This window comes from Notolepis coatsorum, assembly GCF_963971535.1.
Source record: "Notolepis coatsorum genome assembly, chromosome: 19".
NCBI classification, from domain to species: Eukaryota; Metazoa; Chordata; class Actinopteri; order Aulopiformes; family Paralepididae; genus Notolepis; species Notolepis coatsorum.
In genome coordinates, this window is record NC_140183.1 from 77,442,911 (window position 1) to 77,466,092 (window position 23,182).

Consider the following 23,182-nt stretch of genomic DNA (forward strand, 5'->3'; position numbering starts at 1 on the left):
CAGCCTGTGTATGCGTGCTAATATGACAAAGTAGGGCTGGGCGATATAACGATAACGATAAATATCGCGATATATTTTAATAATCGATATCGAATATCGAAAAAAAAAAAAAAAAAAAAAACGAAAAATCGTTTTTTTTTTTTTTTTTACCTGCAACAGGGCAGTTTTAAAACCAGAGACAGTGGACAGACTTGTCTTTCTTGCAACTTAAAGTAATGGCTTTGCTTGTCCAAATGACAATACTGACCAAATTCAGATTTCTTTTTCTCTTGTCCATTTATTTTGTTTGCTTTCTAATTTAAAATACATTTTGAAACCGTCTGTACACAGTAGGCTATGTGTGCTAGCAGAACTAGACTCCAGTCACGAGTCAGTGCACATGTGCGGTGGTTTGTCCACCAAAAAAGCGCCAAAAGATCGAAAATAAACTAGCAGAGCCAGAACTGTTCAACTCCTCTGGAGCCACAGCCAGCAGAGAAGCCGGTTTACTTTAGCTTTTAAACCAGCTGCAGCCTGAGAACTGGAGTGTGAGGGGATGTAACACTAAAGATGGCGGCAATGACAAAGAATTGCTGCAAAATAAACATACATCTGTTGTTAAATTTTTTTTAATTTTTTTTATACTTATAACAATTCGATAATTATCGATATCGAGAAATAAAATAAAATTATCATATCGTTATCGCGATATGATTTTTTTCCATATCGCCCAGCCCTATGACAAAGTACAGGCCACTGTACTGGGGTCACGGACAGGTAGACTAGGAGAGGATAATGGTGGAGCTACAGAGCTAACAGCTAACAATAAAGACACTCACAAATACAGGACTCACGTGTATGTGGAATAACACGACACAGCCAAGTGTAATATCTGCAACGGAAGTATTTCTAGGGATGGCAGCAACACTGGGAACTTCAACACCACAGACTTAATTAAACACTTGGACTAACGTTACATCATTGAAATGGAGTATGCCGAATTTATATGTGCAACGAAGGAATGTCAAGAGGAAATGTTTTACCGCAACTAACTTCGCTGGAAACCATTCAGAAGTGCGAGAAACTCCATACAGATGGTAACAAAGCAAAGCTGATAACTAACAGAGAAAATAACCGAATGTATTGTGCAGGACAACCAGCCCCTTTGTAGGAAATGTAACGTTGCCTCCCTTCATAGGGCTGGGCGATATGGCCAAAAACGTTATTGCGATAAAATAATAAAATCATTTTCATATCACTCAATATCGATAATTATCGTCGATATACATGAAATAATTATTTCTGTCAAGTTTAATTAACTTCTTATGCCCGGCACCGGACTAACTTTTTTTGCTGCGGTAGAACGAAGACGTCACTATGAGACGAGTTGGAGAGACGTCACGTGTCGAGCCAACCCTTTGAGAAGCTTTGTGGTCCCGGCTTGAATTCTGCATGAATGTGTCCATATAAATCCATTTTGTTAGATCCAACTGTACTGTCTGAATGAATGTTTCTTGTGATTATGGGTGATTTCCGACCGCCAAAACAACTGAATGTCTCGTCTCGAGTTGATGTCGTCATCAGTCCGCGCACCTTCTTCTAACACAGTAACCGCCCCGGGCCCAGTGCATAGATTATTATATTCCACCAGGGGGCAACCTACCGCCACTGGATCATATGCATTATAAGAATGGAACTGTGTAGATTTAATTCACGGACGGTTCTTGCTGCATCCAAATAAAAGCAGATACTAGCGTTTGTTGCTGCGAGGTACTTGCATAGGTAGTTGCATCAGTTCCAGGCGCAGCACAAACTTCAATGGTTCTTGTTCGTGGCTGTCGGCTAACGCCACCACTCTTTTCCGACTGAATGCATTTGCATTCAGTGTACTCTAATGAGTGAACTTTTAGGTGATAGAACATGTTTGTTGTGTTCCCCGTTTTTGTTAGCACCGGTCGTCGACAGTTTGCAGCGAACGCTGCTCTGATTTTTTGACAAAGCCAAAAAGTGTCCATACTGCCGACGTCGAAACACCTTTCTTATTAACAATTTCCTCTACATTTGAGGCGCTAAGGCTTGCGGTGGCCGTAGGGTTGTCATCTCCTTCGCTGTCGCCATCTCCTTCACTGGAATTTTCATGCATTTTCCTAACTAAAGTTGCTAAACTAATCTCCTCGGAAATCGAAACCAAAACAGTAGCACATCTGGAGCTGTGGTGCGTAAGCGCGTCATCACGTAACGTAGCTCTATTCCTGATTGGTTGTTAGTGCGTGTGCTGATATCCAAGCTTGGAAAATCGATATATCGAAACTTTGTGACCACGTTTCATGTTTATTTCGAGGAAATAATTTATTGCGATAATTATCGTTATAGTTTTATCGCCCAGCCCTATCCCTTCATGTTGGCAAACCAGCATTTCATCTCCGACACGGCTATCCTAAATAAGTACAATGTTGTGTTTCTTTTTCAAATGTAGCCAAGATTAAAGATCATAACCCTATCAAAACAGCAATCAAAGTGTATATTTTCAGCACTACGTTTGTTTACCAATGATTTTAAAATATCCGAGCATTGCACTGGAAAAGAGGGACGAGGACAGGAAGCAGTCATGAAATCGCTGTAGTCTTATTAAAGATTTTAACTAAATAAAAAGCAGCAGCACTATTGCATAATTGAGTAATGTATTATTATTTTAGGGGAGTAGGATGTTTTATAGATGGCTAGGTTAAACACAGGTTTTTGTTTTTAAGAGGGGGGGTAGGATCGGATCGGTATCGGCCGATACTCAAGGCTGTGATATTGGTATCGGACATGAAAAAGTGGTATCGTGCCATCCCAGTGCTATGTGCAAAAAAAGTGTACGTACAGCCCTGCACAAGAACACGCCATGCATGATTCTTCTTACCTGATCGTAGTTGTCGTGTCCGTGGAAGAAAGGCTCCTTCCTGAAGATCATGCTGGCCAGCATGCACCCCAAACTCCACATGTCCAAGCTGTAGTCATACATCTATGATAACGAGAAAAAATAAAGAAACATGAATAGGTTGTATCCTTCCCATGACTGGACTATTTGACAAGTTTGTGGAGTAGTGCGTGGACGACGGGATCCAGTGAAGCAGCTTGGCCAGCAGTGGACATGAACTGACCCGACACACAGATCCTTCCGAGCGCTGAATAAATGCGATTAAGATAATACCAAGGCTGGTTACAATTTGAGCATTCGGTTGACTGACATAACAAAAATTATTTAAAGGTAGGACCCTCACCTGGTAGTCTACCAGCAGTTCAGGTCCTTTGAAGTATCTGGATGCAACTCTCACATTGTACTCTTGGTTTGGGTGGTAAAACTCTGCCAAACCCCAGTCAATCAGGCGGAGCTGAAAGTGAAGAAAATGCACAGGTCAGTGTATTTCATAGATTAAACACATTGGTCGCCAAAAACGCTTTCCAGCGTTATTGCCCGCCATGCGTTGACCGCCAACATCGCTGTACAGCGTTTTTGAGATCAATATTTCATTTTTTCGCCATGGCATTCATAATTCATCCACCCACCCCCGGTGCTGCAGAGGGACCCTAAATGGCACTGCAACGGCTCAATACCGCCGCCTGGTGGATGGTCGGGTGAGGAAATTCCTCCAGCAGTCACATCTCGCTACGGGACTCCTGACAAACACTATAGTACATTTGGATCGCTGCCATAACGCAATAATCGATATGATTTTGGCATTTATTGCGCCATACAAACCGGAAATGGATCTAGGCGATCGCCGTCGAATAATTGGGATCTTTCTCCGCCAGTCTCATTGGCCCACGGTAAGAGAACAGTTGTTAAGTTGCAAATAAGACAACCGTTATTTCATTCATGTTTATTTCACGCTCTCCACAGCGTAGTGGCCACAGCCTTCCTCCAGTCCCAAACAAGACACGCCCAACAACAGCGCCCATTCCCCTTTTTACAGATTACCGTAAAGGCTGCAGTAGAAGTGAACTTAACAATCTCACTCTTTTTTTTAAACAAATAATACACTGCAAGGATATTTCAAGAAAACAAAAAAAAAATAAACTCAGTCATCATAACCAGTTATTCAGTCATCTAGCTTCCACTGTCCATCCTTCAGTGCTTTAAGCAGTACAAGGGAAGATGCTCCCTTTTTGGTCAGACAGTTTGCCAGCTGGTCCTTCGTAGTAGACCACAGAATCCGTTGGATCCTTTTGTTCTGGATAAGTTCTTTGATTCCACTTATTTCCAGTCTCAGTCGTTTCTCAGTCACTGACTTGGTGGATTTGATAGCCTCCACAAGGGAGAAGTTGTCTGTAACACACATCACAGGTAGGGTGCGCTGTTTGACCATACCTGTGGTAAGTTCAGAGTAGAGGGAGGACAAAAATATGGCATTATCAATACCATCAGCCAGCTAGTGTCTCTCCTGCCAGCGTGCTCCGAACCACTCTTCTGATCCTTTTTGATTTCCAGCAGATTGGAGAGAATCGTCCTTTCTCACCCATCAGAACGATGAGATGCCCTCCTTGTGTTCCCCCATCTGGGAGGTTTCCCATGGATGCGTCGCTGAAAACAACAAGCTTCAAAGAGTCCTCCTTTCCTAAGTTGTGAAACTTCAGGGTGACATGTTCTGATTTCAGTTTTCGTACTACCTTATTTGCGTCATGCATAGTTTGCACAGTAGCATGTTTTAGATTGGTTGCAAGGACACATGTATCGAACATGATATCTGGCCTACTCTGTCTAGCCACCCACAAGAGTTGTCCTATTTTTGACCTTAGGTTGTCAGTCTCACACTCTGTGAGAAGAGCATCACGGTGCAACGCTCTCGATGGGTCTATGAGAATGGGCTGAAGGTTCTTTATGTAGATCTCCTGTTGCACAAGCACTTCTCCACCTACTGTAGAGACTAGAGTTCCATCCCCACGTAGCGAAAGTTGTCTTGTTCCTCACGTCCCACCTGGAAAACTGTTTTGAGGTGGGGGATGGTCGTCGTGGCAAATGCGTGTGAGCCACCCCAGATGAAATCATCCACATGACGGGCAAGAACACCAGTCACAATACAGTTTTCATCAAGCCAGTAGAATACAGCAGGATCAACTTGTGACATAGTGGCCCCTGTTCTGATCATCGTTGCTTTTACTCTGTTGTACCAGTAGAGTAGGGCTGGGCGATATGGCCTAAATATGATATCACGATATTTTCTGACCTTTCGGCGATACACGATACACATCACGATGTTTTTCTTTTTTACCCCAAACAATTCATTATGAGGCTTACCAAGACAGTATTTGAGTTTGCAAGCTAACATTAAAGACAAAATAAAATACCCATGCATTTAGCATTTTTATATTAGATTTAGATTATTAGATTATATATTGCATATGAGATATTATATATGATTTAGATATGAAATATGATGAATTGAAAATGGGGGACCCTGATGTAAACAAGACTAAAGTCTCTCTGGTCTGCATCCCCTTAACAATTGTATTGAGCTGTACTGTACCCATTCTGCAATATGTTAAAGTTTTAAATCAATCAATCAATAAATAGCATTTTAATGAAACTACTGTATATATGTATGTCTCTAAATGTTTTGATGAAATGAAAATGGAGGACCCTTATGTAAAAAAGCCGAAAGTCTTTTTCTGGTCTTCATCCTCCTGTACTGTATTGTACCCATTCTGCAACCTTTTAATACAGTTTTCATTTCATTCTGACGGAAACATAATCATTTTGATTGACAGTCGAGTCTGCCAATGACGTCACACCGCTTGCACCCGCCCTGCTGTTCTTAGCACCAATCGGCAAGCGTTATTAGTTTTTGACTTCCTGAATGTCCCGTGTGCTGAACATCAACAAAGCTACTAACGTTAGCTCCCCGCGGCCGTCGAGTAGGAGACCAGTGCTTCACAGGATGACTAAATGAGGCATAATGATTTTACTACAACGAATGTTATAATAAAAGCCTTTCCATACATCTGTCTGATTGAAAACTTTATTAACAGACCGCGGAATGGGCATATCTCAGCACAGGCTGAGATATGAACAAGTAACGTGTGGACAGATTGACGCGACACAATCCTCTTGGGCAAAACATCACGATATCCACGATACGTTGAAAAAGTGTATCGTAAAATGAACTGTACCCGATATTTATATAATATCGTCGTATCGCCCAGCCCTACAGTAGAGAGAGGCATCAGCAAGTCCATAGACACACTTCTTCAGCTTCCACAGTGTCCCGTCACTTTTAGCCTCAGGAGGAGGGCGGATGTGTATATCCCGAGACAGCTCCATTCCTTGAAGAAAAGCTGACTTTATGTCCATAGAGTTCAATGTCCATTTTTTCGGACACAGAACTGATATGAGTAATCTAAGGGACTCTGATGAGCATGTAGGCGAGTCCTTCTGTAGATCTTGAGTGTTAAATTCTTCAAAACCCCTAGCCACTAGCCGTGCTTTGGGTATGATACCATCAGGGGTTTCTTTAAGCGTACACACCCATCTCGTTGACACCCGTCTTTGACCCACATTTTTCACCTCCTCAAACACCTCATTTTTCCTCCAGTTACTGATTTCATCTTGTTTAGCCTTATCAAATGATACACCCTCTGTTACTAATACATCATTTTCCTGCATATCAGAGCATAGTTCTACACCATCTAGTTCTACACCATCTAGTGGCTTAACCTGAAGATTGTCTACTTTAGTAAGATCAACTGACCCCATAGTACCGGTGTACCAGTTGCTGTGTTTTCCTGTAGCCTTTCCTGCTCGTCCCATCACTTTAGCTGTGTGAGGAACACCCGTTACATTATCCACAAAGCTGATTGTCTGACCGGTTTTTACCTTTATACCGGTTTTTACCTTTATGCCGTGATAATCGTCTTGATTGATCCCATGAGGGTTATCTATATCCTGGTTTGCTACACCCGCTGCCTCTACGTCATTATTCATGTCACCATTTATATCACCATCAGTAACGGGCATGTCCCCACTGTTACTATTCATATCATTGTCAGTAACAGGCACATTACTATCACTAACAGATACATCGATATTGCCCACAGTATTACTTTCCCCAGGGTGCACTTTTCGCAGCCTAGATTGATGAACCCTGACATATGTCCCACCATGACGTACAAAAATCACCACCCCATCTTGCCCTATCACAGCCCCAGGGCCTTTCCATTCAACACAGTCTGTCCTTTTGTAGAACACTTTGTCTCCCGTTTCATACTTCTCATCTGTTGGACGAAGCTGCTTTCGAAGAGCTCGTCTGATTCTCTGAGCATTCTGCCTCCGTGAAAGCTTTCCTTGCTGCATGTAATGCTGTTATGTGCTTTCCCACCCATGCGCTCATTGTAGTTCCCTCCAAAGCAGGTGGCTGGTCAACAAACACAGAGGGAAGGTTTCGGGTTCTGTCCAAACACCAGCTGATGTGGACTGTAGCCATGCACGTTCTGCATTGTGTTCTTTGCCATGAGTGCCCAATCAAGAGCCGTTTTCCAGTCAAGTCCTTTGTCAAGTTTTACCTTCAGTAGTATCTCTGTAAGGGATTGATTGTGGCGTTCCAGCAAACCATTGCTCCATGGACTGTAGCCAGCAGTCGTCTTGATCTCGATGTTGAAGTTCAACGCCATGTCTCTTATTTCCTCATTATTGAACTCTCCACCGTTGTCACTGAAGAGACGCTCAGGTGGACCATGGACACTGATCCAGGAATGTACAAAGTTGTTCACTATCACACTTGGCTTCTTTGAGGTCACGATGCTACCCGCACTAAAGCGAGTGAAGTGATCGATAATGTGTAGGTAGGTACCACACATTTGGTTCTAGCTCATGTAGATCAACTGCCACAGTCTCGTTGTACCTGGAGGCCATGGGCAGACCAACAGCAGGCTTGGGCTTAGCCTTGCTGTACTTGACATATCTACATATATACCTACTATTTCCCCTAGAATAGCAGTGCATTCATCATCCGTGTTTCCAGCATTTGTCAGCAGCTTCTTTAGTCTATCAACTGATGCATGTCCAAATTGCTTGTGAAGTTTAAGTAAAGCTTTGTGTTTTTCCACATTGGTCATATTATCTGTGATGGCCAGGACCACATTCTCATATGCTTCACTTGGGGACTCTTTATCCAGTATGTTCAGACAGTAGTGTCCAGATGAAGTCAACTCCAGAGCTACTGGTTTCTGAAACATTATAGCTGTATCGTTTTCCAGGTTCAACACAGCTCCTGCTCTCTTTAGCGACGTTTTACTGAGCAGTAAAGGAATGTCAGATGAGACTACCTCTGTTTCAATACAACATTTTGTGTCTCCTATCTTGGCTGGTATCTTGACCTTTTTTGTAGAATGTACAACTCGCCCATCCCCAAACTTAAAAGGTTTGCTACTCTCTGTGCTAACCAACCCTTTGACTCGTTTCTCATTTAGTCCTGCAACATAGTTATCCAGCCATTTTTCACCACATACAGTCCTTGTGCATGCCGTATCAATGACAGCCGTTCCCAGAGCCTCAACCATGAATATTTCTGCATCTGATTCCTTAGAAAAAAGTGTTATATTACACTCATCTGGTTCTTCATTTTCTTCCGTCACCTTTACATATTCTTTTTTGTTTGGGCAATCTTTCACCCAGTGGAATGTGCTCTGACAAATCCCACACTTCGTTCATCTTCCAAATTTATCAAGCGGATTTGTGCCTGCGAATGGCCCTCTAACTTGTCCACTTTGAGATCGCGGCTGCTCCCGCCTCTGCTGCTCTCGTCTCTGATCTGTGTAGAAAGCTGCATCTTGCTTCACAGTAATGCCCCCTGCCTTTTTCTCAGTTTTTTCTCCAAATATACGTTTCAGTCCTGACTTCATATCAACAAAGGTGTGCTTACCACAGGCAGTCAATGCCAGTTGTTTGTCTTTGATGTCGAGGCCTGCTGTATCCAGCAGTTTGAATGCCAAAACAGCGTCAGGTAGAACCATATCGAATTTCTTGATCCGGTTGTACTTCTGTTCAAAATCAACAATATAGTCCACCATAGAGACGCCGTCTCCTCGCGAAATCTGATCAAACTCCGAATAGGCTTCGTAAGCCCGGTCCTTCTCTTCTCTCAAAAACACATTGTCAAGTTCCCGAATCAAAGTTGCCATTTCATCATCCTTATTTAGATCATCGACAGGTATTTCCAACGCAGTATCCCTCGCCCTACCCGTCAACGATAGAGCAACAGCCAACGCTTGTTTCTTCTTGACTAAATCAGTCACCCGACTCCACATTTCCACTTCATTCTTCCACTTCTCAAAAGACGTCTTTTCGTCCAGTCCAGGCGGCTGCCTGTAGTTAGTAACGTTAGAGGCCGACATCCTCTGCTACCATGTAAAGTTGCAAATAAGACAACCGTTATCTTTCATTCATGTTTATTTCACGCTCTCCACAGAGTAGTGGCCACAGCCTTCCTCCAGTCCCAAACAAGACACGCCCAACAACAGCGCCCATTCCCCTTTTTACAGATTACCGTAAAGGCTGCAGTAGAAGTGAACTTAACACAGTAACGTTATTTTCAACCCGATTGTGCATTTCCTTGTTTGCAAACAGTCTCATCCATACTACATAAAGCCGTTACTGATGATCAAGGAATTATAAACGACCCCCCCCCCCTTTCCTCCACGCATGATGAAGCATAATGTATACCGATCATATACATTTGAATTTTTTAATATAGCGTGTATGGGAAAGAAACGCCAATCGATAATCTATCATATGCGTCAGGGCCTATAACTACTGTTTTTGGAATTACAGCAGAAAAGATTAAAAACATATTTATATTCTAGAAGGTATTAACACAATGTATGAATGAAAAAGTATAGCGTTCCCACATCCTGAACGATAGATAATCGATGTTGAATGGGCCATAGTAATGTCAATATAGCAATACAATTTAAAAGGTTATAGCCCTGCAAAGAAGGTAAACATCTCCATAGGCTTTTAACGGTGGCAGAGTGGTATAAGATGGGCACAATGCCCGGCTGTCAATGTGTTAATGGAGCCATCTCAAACCCGCCCTCTTTTCTTGATCCTCCAATCGCAACTATTGCTTTCCTCCAAGGGTTTAAACATACCTTTCTGTGTTCGTGGTCAATCATTACGTTGTGTGGCTTGACATCTCTGTGCATGATACCCATACTGTGGCAGTAATCCAGAGCCTAAGCGAGTTAAGTGACAGAAGTAGGCAGGTTAGAGTAGAGGCAAGTATACGCCATCAAAACTTTGGTTTCAACTAGTTAAATGTAAGACTTTTTAACACCACTTGGAGCTAAATGTAATACCGATTTCACGACCATAGTAGCAAAAAAACACAAAAAAATAAAACACAGCGAGACTGAACTGGCAGCTGCACTTGCACGCCAATTTAAATTATTCCACACAAGTAGGGCTGACCTTCGATTTTTTGGAATTCGAAGCTTCGGGGACGAGATTCGATTTTAATTCGAAGCTTCGAAATAAAAATATTAAATCTTTTTTAAATTAAATTTCTTTTTTTATAATTAATTTTTATTATTTTTTTTTTTTTTTATGTTGTGGGACTTGTACAGCACTTTGTTCAACTTTGTCAGTGCTGTAAAGTTTAAACCTTTTTAAATCTTAGACAAACTAAACACTTTGCTTTCATGAAATATTGTAAGCCGTCATTTGAGGCTTTATAAAAGAAGCACAATGAACACAAATCTGTTAGTGCCGAGTCCGACCTCATCTATAACAAACAGCATTGCTTGTTGTAATTAACAAAGAGAGGCAGAGTTGATTTTGCAACAATTTTTATTTTTTTTTTATTTCTCTTTTTAACATAATCGAAATTTATTTTGATATTAGAATCCCATGCCCATTGGGCGGTTAGGTGGCCGAGCGGAGATTGCGTTAGTCACCAACCCCGGAGCTGTGAGCTGGATTCGCCTGTTCGAATCCAGCTCACAGCTCCGGGGTTGTCACCAGCTTGGCTGGCCGTTCACACTAATACAATTGGCTGTATTAGAGGGTGGGAGAAGCTGGCGGGGTGGGTCCGGGTCGTTGTAAACAGCGACTCCTACAGTTCGGTCGGGGCGCCTGCTAAGCGCGGATAGGACCTGAGGGGGATAGTGTGGTCCTCCCACACGCTACGCCCTCTCAATGAGAATCCGTGCTGCCAGGTGAAAAGAAGCGGTGATTGGCTGGACGTGTGTCGGAGGAAGCACGTGGTAGCCTCCACTCTCCCAGATGATCTGACTGTGGGGGGTAAGTGCGCAGCGACCAGGAAGGGACTGGGAATTGGCATACGACTAACATTGGGATGGGAGAAAATCGGAGGAAAAATGGAGGGGGAAAAAGAATAAAAAAAATACAAAAAATCCCATGCCCATCGAACAAAGCTTCGAAGTATTATATAATATATAATATATAAGACAGCCCTACACACAAGTTCATGGTACATGTTCCGTTACATAACCGAGAATACTACAAGAGAATAAAGCAGATTTGAATATAAAAAGGAAAAGGTTCTCTGGGTCCACAAAATCAGTCTCCCATTCATCGTCAATGGAGCTTCTCCAGTCATCACAAGTTTGATTCTTACTTCTCTGGTTTCTGGCTTTGGGAGAGTCACTTGTGTTCACAGTAAGGCTGTCAAAGTAATCGCGTTATTAACGAGTTAACGCAGTATTTTAACAAGACAAATTTTTTTTACGCACGATTAACGGGCTGTGATGTTTGAACCTCGGGCCACTCCGTAGTTTGGGAAACCAGGAAGCAATGCACTGACATAGATGCCGCAAGTAAACAAGCCCCTGTGAGCACTAGTATACTATTTTGAATGGCAAGTTCAGCTTCAAAGCCATGCCTGATCGCTCTCTCGACAGGACAAAAGTCATTTGTATTTACTGTCGATGTGAATTTACATTTAGTCATTTAGCTGATGCTTTTATCCAAAGCGACTTACAAGTTCTGTACGACAATTCATCAGGAAGGGCACAACTCTAACAGCTGAGTAACAATGTTCATCAAAGTGTTGAGTGCTACAGTGTAGGTTATTTAAAAATATATATATATTTCAGATAGTGGTTGAAGAAGTGCGTCTTTAGTCGACGGCGAAAAAGATTGGACAGGTGACGGGTTTCGGCTGTCCTAAATGGGGTGGGGTAGTTCATTCCACCATTGTGGGGCAAGGACTGAGAAAAGGCAGGTTCTCCTTGCGGACCCTCCCGGAGCTCGGATAGGAGTGGGTCTGAGACGGCCAGAAGATGCAGAGCGTAGGAGTCTTGAGGGTGCGTAGTTAGAGACCATTGACCGGAGGTAGGCGGGAGCGGTTCCCTTTGCCGCACGGTATGCCAGGTCGAGGGCCTTGAAGCGGATTCGTGCAGCAATGGGGAGCCAATTTAGTTACCACCGGAGTACATCTAGACTCAAATATTACTTTCGTCGACCAAGCACACCGCTGATGCAAACCACGCTGGATAATTTGCAGGGGAGACAGCAGGACAGCGCTACAAGCTGCAAACAGCGGTAGCCAAATGGGTGATTAACATTGTGGAGGATGACGGTCTGCATGAAATAATACGCATCTCATCCAAGACGAGAGAGCCAAAGTGGCGGAGGCGTTGAGGCAGACAAGCACAGTTGCGCTCAGAGTCACCGGAGACTATTGGACTTCACTCGGGTGAATTATCAGAGCTGGGAGAGTGTGTGTGAGAGAGATAGAGGGGGGGGGGGTGCAAGTCCTCAGCCCTTGTGTGGATGAATGTAACAAGTTTCTAACTTTTTCTTTCCCCTATTATTCATGCACACTTTATTCATCGTTTTAAATTATTATTTTCTTTTAAGTTATTTTGTGCATCACTCCGTTTTGAATTTGATGCAAATTTGCAATGCACGAGGGTCATCCTTTTGTGTTAAATGGCTGCTTAAACAAAAGAAACTGGGAAGAATAGTTCAAGTGTAAAGTTCAACACACTACTGTTAGTAATCATTACTATGTAATGTTACAGTTAGTAAATTGGTATGCACATCTGGATTTTATTAAATTGTTTCATGATTTCAGCATTTTGTTTTACAATGCAATTTGCACAACTTAGTTACTTGAAGATTCTGGACAGTATTTCTCATTGTGGCAATAAATAAACATGATTTTTTTTGCATAAAGCAAGCATTTGTCTACTTGAAAACTTGAAAAATATCCATTTAAGGTAGATTTAGAACAGATACAAAATATGTCATTAATTTGCTATTAATCACAATTAACTATGTACAATCATGCGATTAATCAGATTAAATATTTTAATAGATTTGACAGCCTTAGTTCACAGATATTGATTTAACCTTCTTAGGCCATGGAAATAACATTTTAATTTTAAATGTTTTCATTAAAATGTTTCTTACCTTCAAAATTTCATACATGTAGAACCGTATGTCAAAGTCAGATAGAGTTTGATACAATTGCTGAAAGAAAAACACATTTGCCGTTTCGTTATTTTTTCTCTCCTTGCATATCAGATATACTGTAATTCAAAAGGTCACATACAAAAATAAGTATTTATCCCAACCTTGAAGTCTGTGTTGTTAACATGTTCGAAGACCAGAGCAGGGGTTCGGGACTGGAAGGAAGCAACAGAGTGTGTTTTTATGAGTGTTCACGCGTGGTGGACATGCCTTTATTTACTCATAGACTTGTTACGACAAGTACAGACAAGTCGACAACAGGGCAGCCCACATGCCCACATAGGCCGCATTCACCATTTTACAATCCAAAACTACTTTTAGAATAGAGATGAGACGGAATAATGCTTAACTACCTGCATACAGACCATCATATGCACCTTTGTTTACAGTTTATTTTTCCTCATGTCTTTGTATTAACTCATTCCCCGCAAACGACGAGTATACTTGTTATTGGGCGTCAATCGTTGAATGTCAACAACGAGTATACTCGTTATTTCTTTTATTCGATATTTCTATTAATTACAGGCGCACGGACTCGGGGTTAACATGGGGAATCCTCATGAGAATGTAAAAGTGCAATACCGGCCGAATCACGCTAGACGGCGGTATAGAGCACCCTTTCTACCCTTGTATCTTTCTGTGGGACGGCCCCAGGTCTCCGGTTTCACTTTTCCTTGTCGGCCGAGTGGAGCGGTTCTCCCGGTTCCATTGAAGCGCGTCAAATATCTCCGATCCATATGTTGTGGTGAATTATGCTGTCGACGAAATGGACATTGGATACACCAGATGGCGATCAAACAATTGGAATATTATTTTTGGAATACTCCCGGCCACAGGTAAGGGCGATTTGACGCCAATTTTAGCTTGATCCTGCAATGCTTTCATACCGATCGGGCTGATAACCGTTACTGACAATCAAATAATCAGAAACGCCCCGCCCCCCTTCATGCATTCATGATGGAACATAATAGCTATGATGTATATTTGATTTCGGGATAATGGCGTATACAGGCAAGACATGGCAACGTCTATAGTGGAATCGACGTATAGGGCTTTAACTCAGGATTTCATGAATTACCCTAGACCGCTCTAAAAGCATACTTATATTCACCATGATATAACACGGGAACGTATGGATTAGGGCTGGGCGATAAAACGATAACGATAACTATCGCGATAAATTATTTCCTCGAAATAAACATGAAACGTGGTCGCAAAGTTTCGATATATCGATTTTCCAAGCTTGGCTCCGTTCAGCCTCGGCTCAGCACACTCACTAACAACAACCAACCTTACGTGATGACGTGCTACGCACAACAGCTAACAACCAATCAGTGAAGGAGATGGCCGAGATCGACGGAGACCCGGAAGGAGACCCAGAGCGGTAGGACTCACTCAACAACAAGGCTTGCTAGGCTAACTAGCTTGCACGGCGCTGTTTTATATATTTACGTGCCGAGTATGTGTGTGTGGTGAATTCTGAGGCCACGTTTATAGTAGTGGGGGTATACAGTGGTAGTCGTTTCAATATATTGTGGCGGAAGAGAGTATTTTAGTGTGATATTTAGCACATTGTCATGGAATACACCGCGTAGAAGCAACAGGCTGGCTAGGTTAACTAGCTTGCACGGCACTGTTTTATATATTTACGTGCCGAGTATGTGTGTGTTTTGAATTCTGAGGCCACGTTTATAGTAGTGTGGGAGTGGACGTCGTTTCAATATATTGTGGCGGAAGAGAGTATTTTAGTGTCATATTTATTGTCATGAGATACTCCGCTTGTCGGCTAACTGCTAACGTGCGAGGACTGATGACGACATCAACTCGACTTGAGACATTCGCAGCAGCATATTAGAAGTTAATTAAACTTGACAGACATTATATCGACGATAATTATCGATATCGAATTATATGAAAATAATTTTATCGCAATAACGTTTTTGGTCATATCGCCCAGCCCTAGTATGGATGGAAAAATTTAATCTTTCTCACATACTGAACGATAGATAGGTGATGCCAAATGGGCCATAGTATTGTATCCATAGCTATAATATAGAATATAGTTATAGCTCTACAAACAAGGTGACTCAGTCCTATATTTTAACGTGTGGCAATGCGACCACAGGGCCCCGACTAATCCCTGGCGCTGAATGAGTTAAGAGTTAATTATATTGTTTACACGGTTTATTTTTATATTCAGATCTAATCTTTTATTGCCCATTTGTGTATTTCTACCATTAGCCAGCACATACCTGTACCTCCCCCCTCCCCCATGCTGCTACAACATCCGAATTTCCCGAAGGGGATCAATAAAGGAATATCTTGTCTTAAAAGTGGCTGGTGGAGTAGGGCTTAAGATAAGATAAGATATTCCTTTATTAATCCCCTTGGGGAAATTCCAGTGACACACACATACAGCTCATCGTCTCATTAATAACATCATTCATATCACAATCATTACATTTTTACACTAACAACGGCACAACATAAATTCACACAGACATGTACATTTGTTGACACATGTCATCTGCAGAATGCCTGAGACGCCATATGCGATAGTCGGCTGCAACAACAACAACAAAGTGTCTGAAACAAAGTGTCGTCGCGCCAGGTGGCGGGAGGGAGGGCGGAAAAGATTGTCCAGAGGGAGGGGGCATGGACTGGGGGATAGGAATTTGGTGATGAAACAGTCTTAGGGCCCCCCTCCAGCATGCGTACTAGTCGGCTGCCGTCACCATCACGTGGGAGTGGCGCCGGGCGTACACGCGGGAGGGGGGACTAACCATTAGATAGTTGACTAGTTAATCTCCCACCACTGAGAACTAACTCACCACAGGATCTTTGACGATATCCAACAGTGAGATGATATTTGGACCACCCCTCAAGTTCTCCAAGATCTTGATTTCTCTCTTGATTTTCTTTTTTTTGACTGGCTGTGGGGAAAAAAAGAAGAGATAAATAGTGTGAAAAAATACAGAGTCAAATAGGACTGGCTAGTGTCTCAAATTACATTTGTGTGTTGCTATATATATATATATATATATATATATATATATATATATATATATATATAATTACAAGTTTAAATCCCTTTTTTTTCTTCAGGGAAAGCTCAGGGTCAGCTTTGAAACAGACGCATCATTGTCCAATACTTGATTGCTTTGTCCTCTTTGTTCCACTATGTGTGTGTGTGTGTGCATGCGTGTGTTTTTGCGTTAAACATTACACCATTGTGCTACCTTATACACTGTACATAACATTTTTAAGTTTCTAGAGCAAATGGATTACTTTATTGCAAACGTTTTGACTCCTGAATGAGGAGGCATAGCGCCCCTCCGGACCACCCCCTAGTTGAAACTCAGCATTAGCTTGTTTGAAGATCCTGGGGAAAGCCCCGTGTAGGGTAGTGTATGTTTGGATGTGGATGTGGGTATAGGTGCATCAGGGACACTAAACCCTATTTTTGAGTGTCGTGGGCCTAATTCAACAAAACGTCTGTGAATGACAGAATGACAGCACACTGTACTGCTCCCACACACAGTCTTGTACATCTAAACTAAGTTTCAAGGTATGTATGTACCGCAGGGTTCCTGCAGGTTTCAACAAGGTCAATTTAAGACATTTTAAAGATCTTTATAATACCACTTAGAGCTACATTTTATACCAATTTAGCAACACGATCATACTAGCAAAAAAAAAAAACAATCTCCCGGTAGCCCCGCAAAAAACAATGAATACAAAAACATTGCATATATTTTAGTCAGGCTGCCCCGCATTTTTTTCTTTTCTTTCTTTTGTGCAAATAACATTTAAGACTTTGTAATATCTTTTAAGGCCTTAAATTGTGAATTTGATCATTTTAAACGTTTTAATACCCCGCAGACCTATATGAAATAGCCATACTGGCCAAAGAAAGTATGAAAGAATAAATAAATCCCAGAATTACTTAACTTTGACTGATGCTAGCTCAGACTTGGCTGCTAGGTGCAGTTGCTAGCTGGGTTCTCAACAGGGGCACCAAGTTAGCGATTATTGGTTCCATATGAATGGGGGGGGGGCTGAGTATTGCTATTACCGTACTGCAGTCCATACATTTCCCCCAAATACATTTAAACGCGAGACAGAGCGGTTATGGCAACAGAGACGTAACTTCCTAATCCAATACATTTTTAAGACCTAGCAAAATCATACTTTGAAAGGCCTAACATTCTCATTATTAAATGTAAGATTGTAAGACCCTAGGGGGAGCCCTGATACCAACACTCGTCTATGGCAAAAGGCCTAATAAAAAAATCTGGTGTATATTGGTAAATGTTGAGTGTTGCAAGTAAGCATTTCAACCACACTGTAAAATGTATTGGATATTAAACAGTAATTTCAATACCTTCAGTATCTTCACGACCACTTTTTCATTGTTTGTGATGTTTATGGCTTCAAACACTTCGCTATATTTGCCTCTGCCTAATTTTCTCACGAGTTGATAGTCGTCTTGGTTCCTGAAAAAGAAGAAAACCGTGGATAAACGCTGTTGAGCGGTCGTAACCGACCAGAGTAAAACCGAGCCACACCGTATGTAACCGACACCCAAACAAGATGACAATTGACCATATTCACACACAGCTGTCCCTTTTTACTCTCATGTTGTGCTCAGGTTGGGTTCCATCCCACCCACCCTACCATGGAAAGGAACTAGGGATGTCCGATATTATCGGCCGACCGATATTATCGGCCGATATCGGCAGTAAAATGTGATATCGGAAAATATCGCTATCGGTAAAAAAAAAAAAAAAAAAATAACAATTTTTTTTTTTTTTTACATTTATTTAACCTTTATTTACCCAGGCAAGCAAGTAAGAACCAATTCTTATTTTATTTATTGTCAAAAGTATGCATGTTGGTTTAAAATGTTCATTTTTACTTTTTTAATTATCATATTTTGCACAGATAATGCTTACATTTAGAAAGCCTTTTGAATGCATCCAGTGAAATTATTAGTTACCTGAAATTATTCAGTTTTTTTGGGGGGAAACCCTGCATATATCGGTATCGGTTGATATCGGTATCGGTATCGGTATCGGAAATTGGAGTTGGACAATATCGGAATATCGGTATCGGTAAAAAAGCCAATATCGAGCATCCCTAGTTCCATCCCACCCTACCATGGAAAGGAACCCAACCTGAGCATGACAGAAGAGCAAAATGGCCACGTGTAAACCCACGGTCAATCCTCCTTGACCTTACCCCCATTCTACTACATGGGACTCGTAGTCCCAGTACTCCCGAGGCCTCTGCGTGTTGACATCAGGGTAAACTCGAGAGCGGCTTGGAACAGGGCCGGACATATTCTACACAGGATCTTCTCTATTGCCTGGGACGACACAAATTATATCAAACAAAAAAGGTGTCATTCGAGGTTAGACGAGTACAAATTACTTGGAAGTATTTGCGAAGACACTGAAATCCTGTGACAACTAATTTTTTAGGCGATTCTATAAGTAGCTTAATATAAGATTAGATTAAAATTCATTGGCATTAAACGGCACAAGTACAGTACAACTAAAAATAAGTTTGGCATCCAACCAGAGTCCAAATGTAACAGTAAAGTGCAATAGTCATATATAATGTACAGGTGATTAAACTGGGTATAATATATATAAATGAGTACTACTGAGTGTAGTAGTGCTAATCAGATGTATGTACAGAGTTGTAGTGTTAATATGTACAGTGATACAGGTATAAAGACACTATGGTAGTAGCCTCATACTGGCCAGCAGCGTAACTACTAAGTACGAGTAAGTACAGATATAGTATCTACTGATATGTAAAAAGATTATGTGCAGGTAAGTAGACAGATGTGGATACTAAATATACAGTAAGAATAAAAATACATATAGACGGTATATAAAGCATTATTGACAAGACTAATAATAATAAGATAGACTACCTTGGAGGATCCCTCCAGGATGGTGATGATAGATGGGTTCGAACAGGGGCGGTTGAGATGCCTTTGTGGTCAGCAAACTAAACGCAAAACAGACAACTAGTTAGGCACAGTTAAGGCCCACTATAGTTTAATAATCTCCATTAGTTTAATGATTACTGAACTGATCAAAGTCTAGAAGACACAAACATGTTTGCAGACGTAAATGGAATATAGCTATGATGCAGACTGGGACTGAAGAAGTGGCAAATTCAAAAGGACCAAAGACAGAACAACAAAAAAACTGAAATGCATATCATCACCACGTGAATGGGCTAGCCAGACTTGTACTAATAATGGGGGATTTTCATTTTGGCAGACTTTAATAAAATGTTGATAAGGTTTACAATGCAAGAGTGCAGGAACCTGAATGTTAAAAGGGGACATCCAACCAGTCTAATCAGGGGGCACAGGATTCAATAGAGTCATCACTGGGGTCCACACCAAGGCAATGTGTCCTGATAATTAAAAAAGAAAAAAGAAGAAAAGAAAAAGGATGAGTATCTGCACTGCCAATTAAGTTAATTTCAAAAGATTTAAAAGCACTTAAGAGTGATTATTCCTGTTGTGGATGAAAATTCTGATTGTTTCCTTTCAAAAGAGACCAGAGTCATGCATGTGCTATAAGTATATAAAGTATAATAAATTGCAGATTACTTTGGGTATGCAATTTTCAGGCGTTTTCTGACAAATGTGCCCATCAATTCATGCGAGCAACTGCAAATGATGTGTTAAGTCAACTCGCTAGCCTTAGCTAACTTGTTAGCTAACCCTACATGAATTGGCTAAAGTGACTTAATGACTGTTATGCATGTGTATAGAGGCCACACACTTGGTCGTTTAAATGTTGTTTATAAAAAAAAAAAAAAAAAAAAAAAAAAAAACACTTAATTCCCATTCTCCTGGAATTAATGCCAGTCTGCTTGCCCGCATGAAGCCCTGGCTGAGCGGCCCGAGGCCTGCAGGTAACAGCGCTAGCGCGGGGGCTACCTGCGAGGCTAGCTAACGTTAGCCACTTAGCCTTAGCTCGTCAACACCGGAGAAAAGCCGGGTGGAAAGTGACAGATTACTATCTAGCTAACCTACCCCACTGCTATATTCTGGTGCTATAAATGGGGGGGGGAGCACCAATCCATGACAACAACAGCCAGGCCAACGTTCTGATGGGTATAGACCGAGCTATATGAAAAAGAAAGCTTCCAAGTCATGTATTTCACAGGGCTGGGAAAGTGCTAAGCTAGCTAGCTAAGAGAGGGTGAATAGCTGGGCCCGGATCGCGAGGCTGCAACTGACTGACAACGCCTTTAGAAAACAGTCTACAAAACACTGTTACCGAGTCGTAGTGCGGCAGGGCCATTACGATACATATTTACAGTCATTTCGTGTATATGAAATATTCGATAGTGCTTCAAATCAATGGGGATTCCCCGGTAAAATAACCCAATGTATATTACCTCTCTCAACGTTGTTGGGATGTCAATATGGCGATGTTTGAAATCAAGAGCTTAGTTAGTGCAAAGGCCCTTTCCTGAGGAGGGCGCTCTTTTCTTCTTTTGCACTGGTGGGACATGGACCTGCTGCCACCAACAGGTCCATTCCAGGGTGAAACTTTCCTGAGGTGCATTTTTTTTCTTTTTTTTTTCTTTATTATTATTAAGATTTTCATTCGTATATTTACTTACTTTAGTCTAGATTGTTTTTATCCCTATGACTGCATTGCATCCCCATAGCTTGCATCCCCATAGCAGTCATAGTATATTTGCATATCGTATATGTCACAAATGTAACGGTACTAAATACCTGTATGTCATGTATGTCCCTATGCCATAAATGTCATGTATGTCATAGATGTCACTATGAATTGAAAATGCGGGACCCTGATGTAAACAAGACAAACGTCTTTCTCTGGTCTGCATCCCCTTAACAATTGTGTGTATTGAGCCGTACTGTATTGTACCCATTCTGCAATCTGTTAAATAAAGTATTCATTCATTCATTCATTCATTCATTCATTCATTCATTCATTCATTCATTCATTCATTCATTCATTCATTCATTCATTGTCTGTCTGACTGGAAGAATTGATCTCTGACACTGACAGGTGGGAATATAGGCTACTAGATAGAATGTCCTCCCCATCAGATAAAAAAAAAGCATTGCATTTGAAGGAGAAAAAAGGCATACACAGGAAAGTTGGACAATAGTGAAACGGACAGAAGTAGTATTGTTAAACCTTCACAATGCTATTTTGGCAACAGGAAATGCCAGAGGGATTTTCTCTGCACCACCAACCACCTGCAATCAATAAACAATAGAGACTGAAGAATGTAGCTTTCCAGTGACTTTTGTGTACAGGCTATTCAGGACATCTGTTTTCAAAATTAACCGATGTTGTGAATAGGCCTTTGTAAACTAATTAGCCTCTAATCATGCTAATTTGCCTGCTCATTCCCACATTCATGCACTGTTTAACCCACACAGAGCACAGAAGTAACCTAAAACTCATGTGCTATCTTATTCAAACCAATTGTATTGTTACAACCTATCAGAGGCAAGGAAGCACCAGCACAGTTATAAAAACCCTTGTAGTACCACTGGGCACTACGACACTGCTGATGACCTCAGTCTACGATGAAGATGTACGTTTTAACATTTTGTCATATTGACTTATAGATTTTCCCATCGAAAGTTTTATTTACAAGATAAAAAAAAAAAAAAAAAAGGCATATTGATACAATTAATGACTAAAAACATGTTCTTCCCCCTCTTGTTCATTGTAGCTTTTGGTGTTGTCTTTTGCTTCCTGCGGTTGTGACTGTTGTGGTAATGATGCCAATAAAAGGTAAACAAAGGACCAAACTATCTCAAATACGGTATAGATGTCCTAGCATTAGCTAATGTCTTCTCGAACAGGACTAGCTCACTGATCATTGTGTGTTTCTTTTTCTTATCCTCAAGACCAAAAGGAAAATGTGCTGAGCTTCCTGAATGGTGAGTCTTTTGTTCAAATTCATATTTTGAAGAAATATGCTCTTATTATGTAAAATGTGCTTTATGACCTACCGTTTCTCACATCTAAAGATCAATTGTGCTAAATAACAGTGCCTTTTTATCACTGGTTGCTATATATGCACTTGTCACAACTTATACTGAAAAAACCTTACCTGGAGATTTCATAGGTCTGTATTTCAAACGTCACTTTCAATAGGCTGTCATGACTTTGCTTATATTTATTTATATACAGTCAGTCTCTGTCCTGCTATAATACTACTACACTGTTAATATGTCCTTGTCCACACAGCTCATAGTTTTCATATTCTTCATACTGTACATACTGCACCACTCACTTTACTGCTGTTACCACTTTTGGTGCCGCCACTGCTGCTAATGTTGTTGCTACCTACTTACCTTGTACTATCTTGTATTTTGTACTTTTTATATTGTATCTTATAGTATATTATCAGACTGTGAAGCCCCCCCCCCCCCATGCTGCTTTTACACCTTTCCCCAAGGGGATTAATAAAGGATCATCTTATCTTATCTTAATATAATGTCAAAAAGATAAAATAAAGTAGGCCTAAATGCTTAATTACTATTTCTTATTAGATACTGAAAACATTGCATCCCCGAATATATAGGCATAAAAAAAAGCATACTGTGTACACACAGAGGGGGAAATAGAATGAGAGCATTGTTTTTATTTTTACATTGTTTTACATTTTATTGCTCAGATATTTTATAGAGTTAGG

At 41.1% G+C, this 23,182-nt stretch overlaps 1 protein-coding gene across 2 annotated transcripts in view; it reads right to left on the bottom strand.

The window, feature by feature from the left end:
* Window positions 1-20,943, bottom strand: part of LOC311246082 (casein kinase II subunit alpha-like) — a 45,000-nt gene extending 24,057 nt beyond the window's left edge. Inside the window, exons 1-11 of one of the 2 annotated variants that reach the window (XM_084336155.1) lie at window positions 20,888-20,943; window positions 19,800-19,891; window positions 19,398-19,474; window positions 18,695-18,821; window positions 17,838-17,949; window positions 16,285-16,386; window positions 13,558-13,608; window positions 13,394-13,453; window positions 10,108-10,191; window positions 3,246-3,356; window positions 2,885-2,986 (exon numbers count right to left, since the gene is read on the bottom strand). In XM_084336155.1, the coding sequence (XP_084192281.1) occupies window positions 2,885-2,986; window positions 3,246-3,356; window positions 10,108-10,191; window positions 13,394-13,453; window positions 13,558-13,608; window positions 16,285-16,386; window positions 17,838-17,949; window positions 18,695-18,795 (723 nt within the window). In that variant the 5' untranslated portion in view covers window positions 18,796-18,821; window positions 19,398-19,474; window positions 19,800-19,891; window positions 20,888-20,943. Of the gene's footprint in view, window positions 1-2,884; window positions 2,987-3,245; window positions 3,357-10,107; window positions 10,192-13,393; window positions 13,454-13,557; window positions 13,609-16,284; window positions 16,387-17,837; window positions 17,950-18,694; window positions 18,822-19,397; window positions 19,475-19,799; window positions 19,892-20,887 lie in introns of those variants that run through there. The other variant, XM_084336156.1, reaches the window with a different exon arrangement.
* Window positions 20,944-23,182: the final 2,239 nt, after the last annotated feature.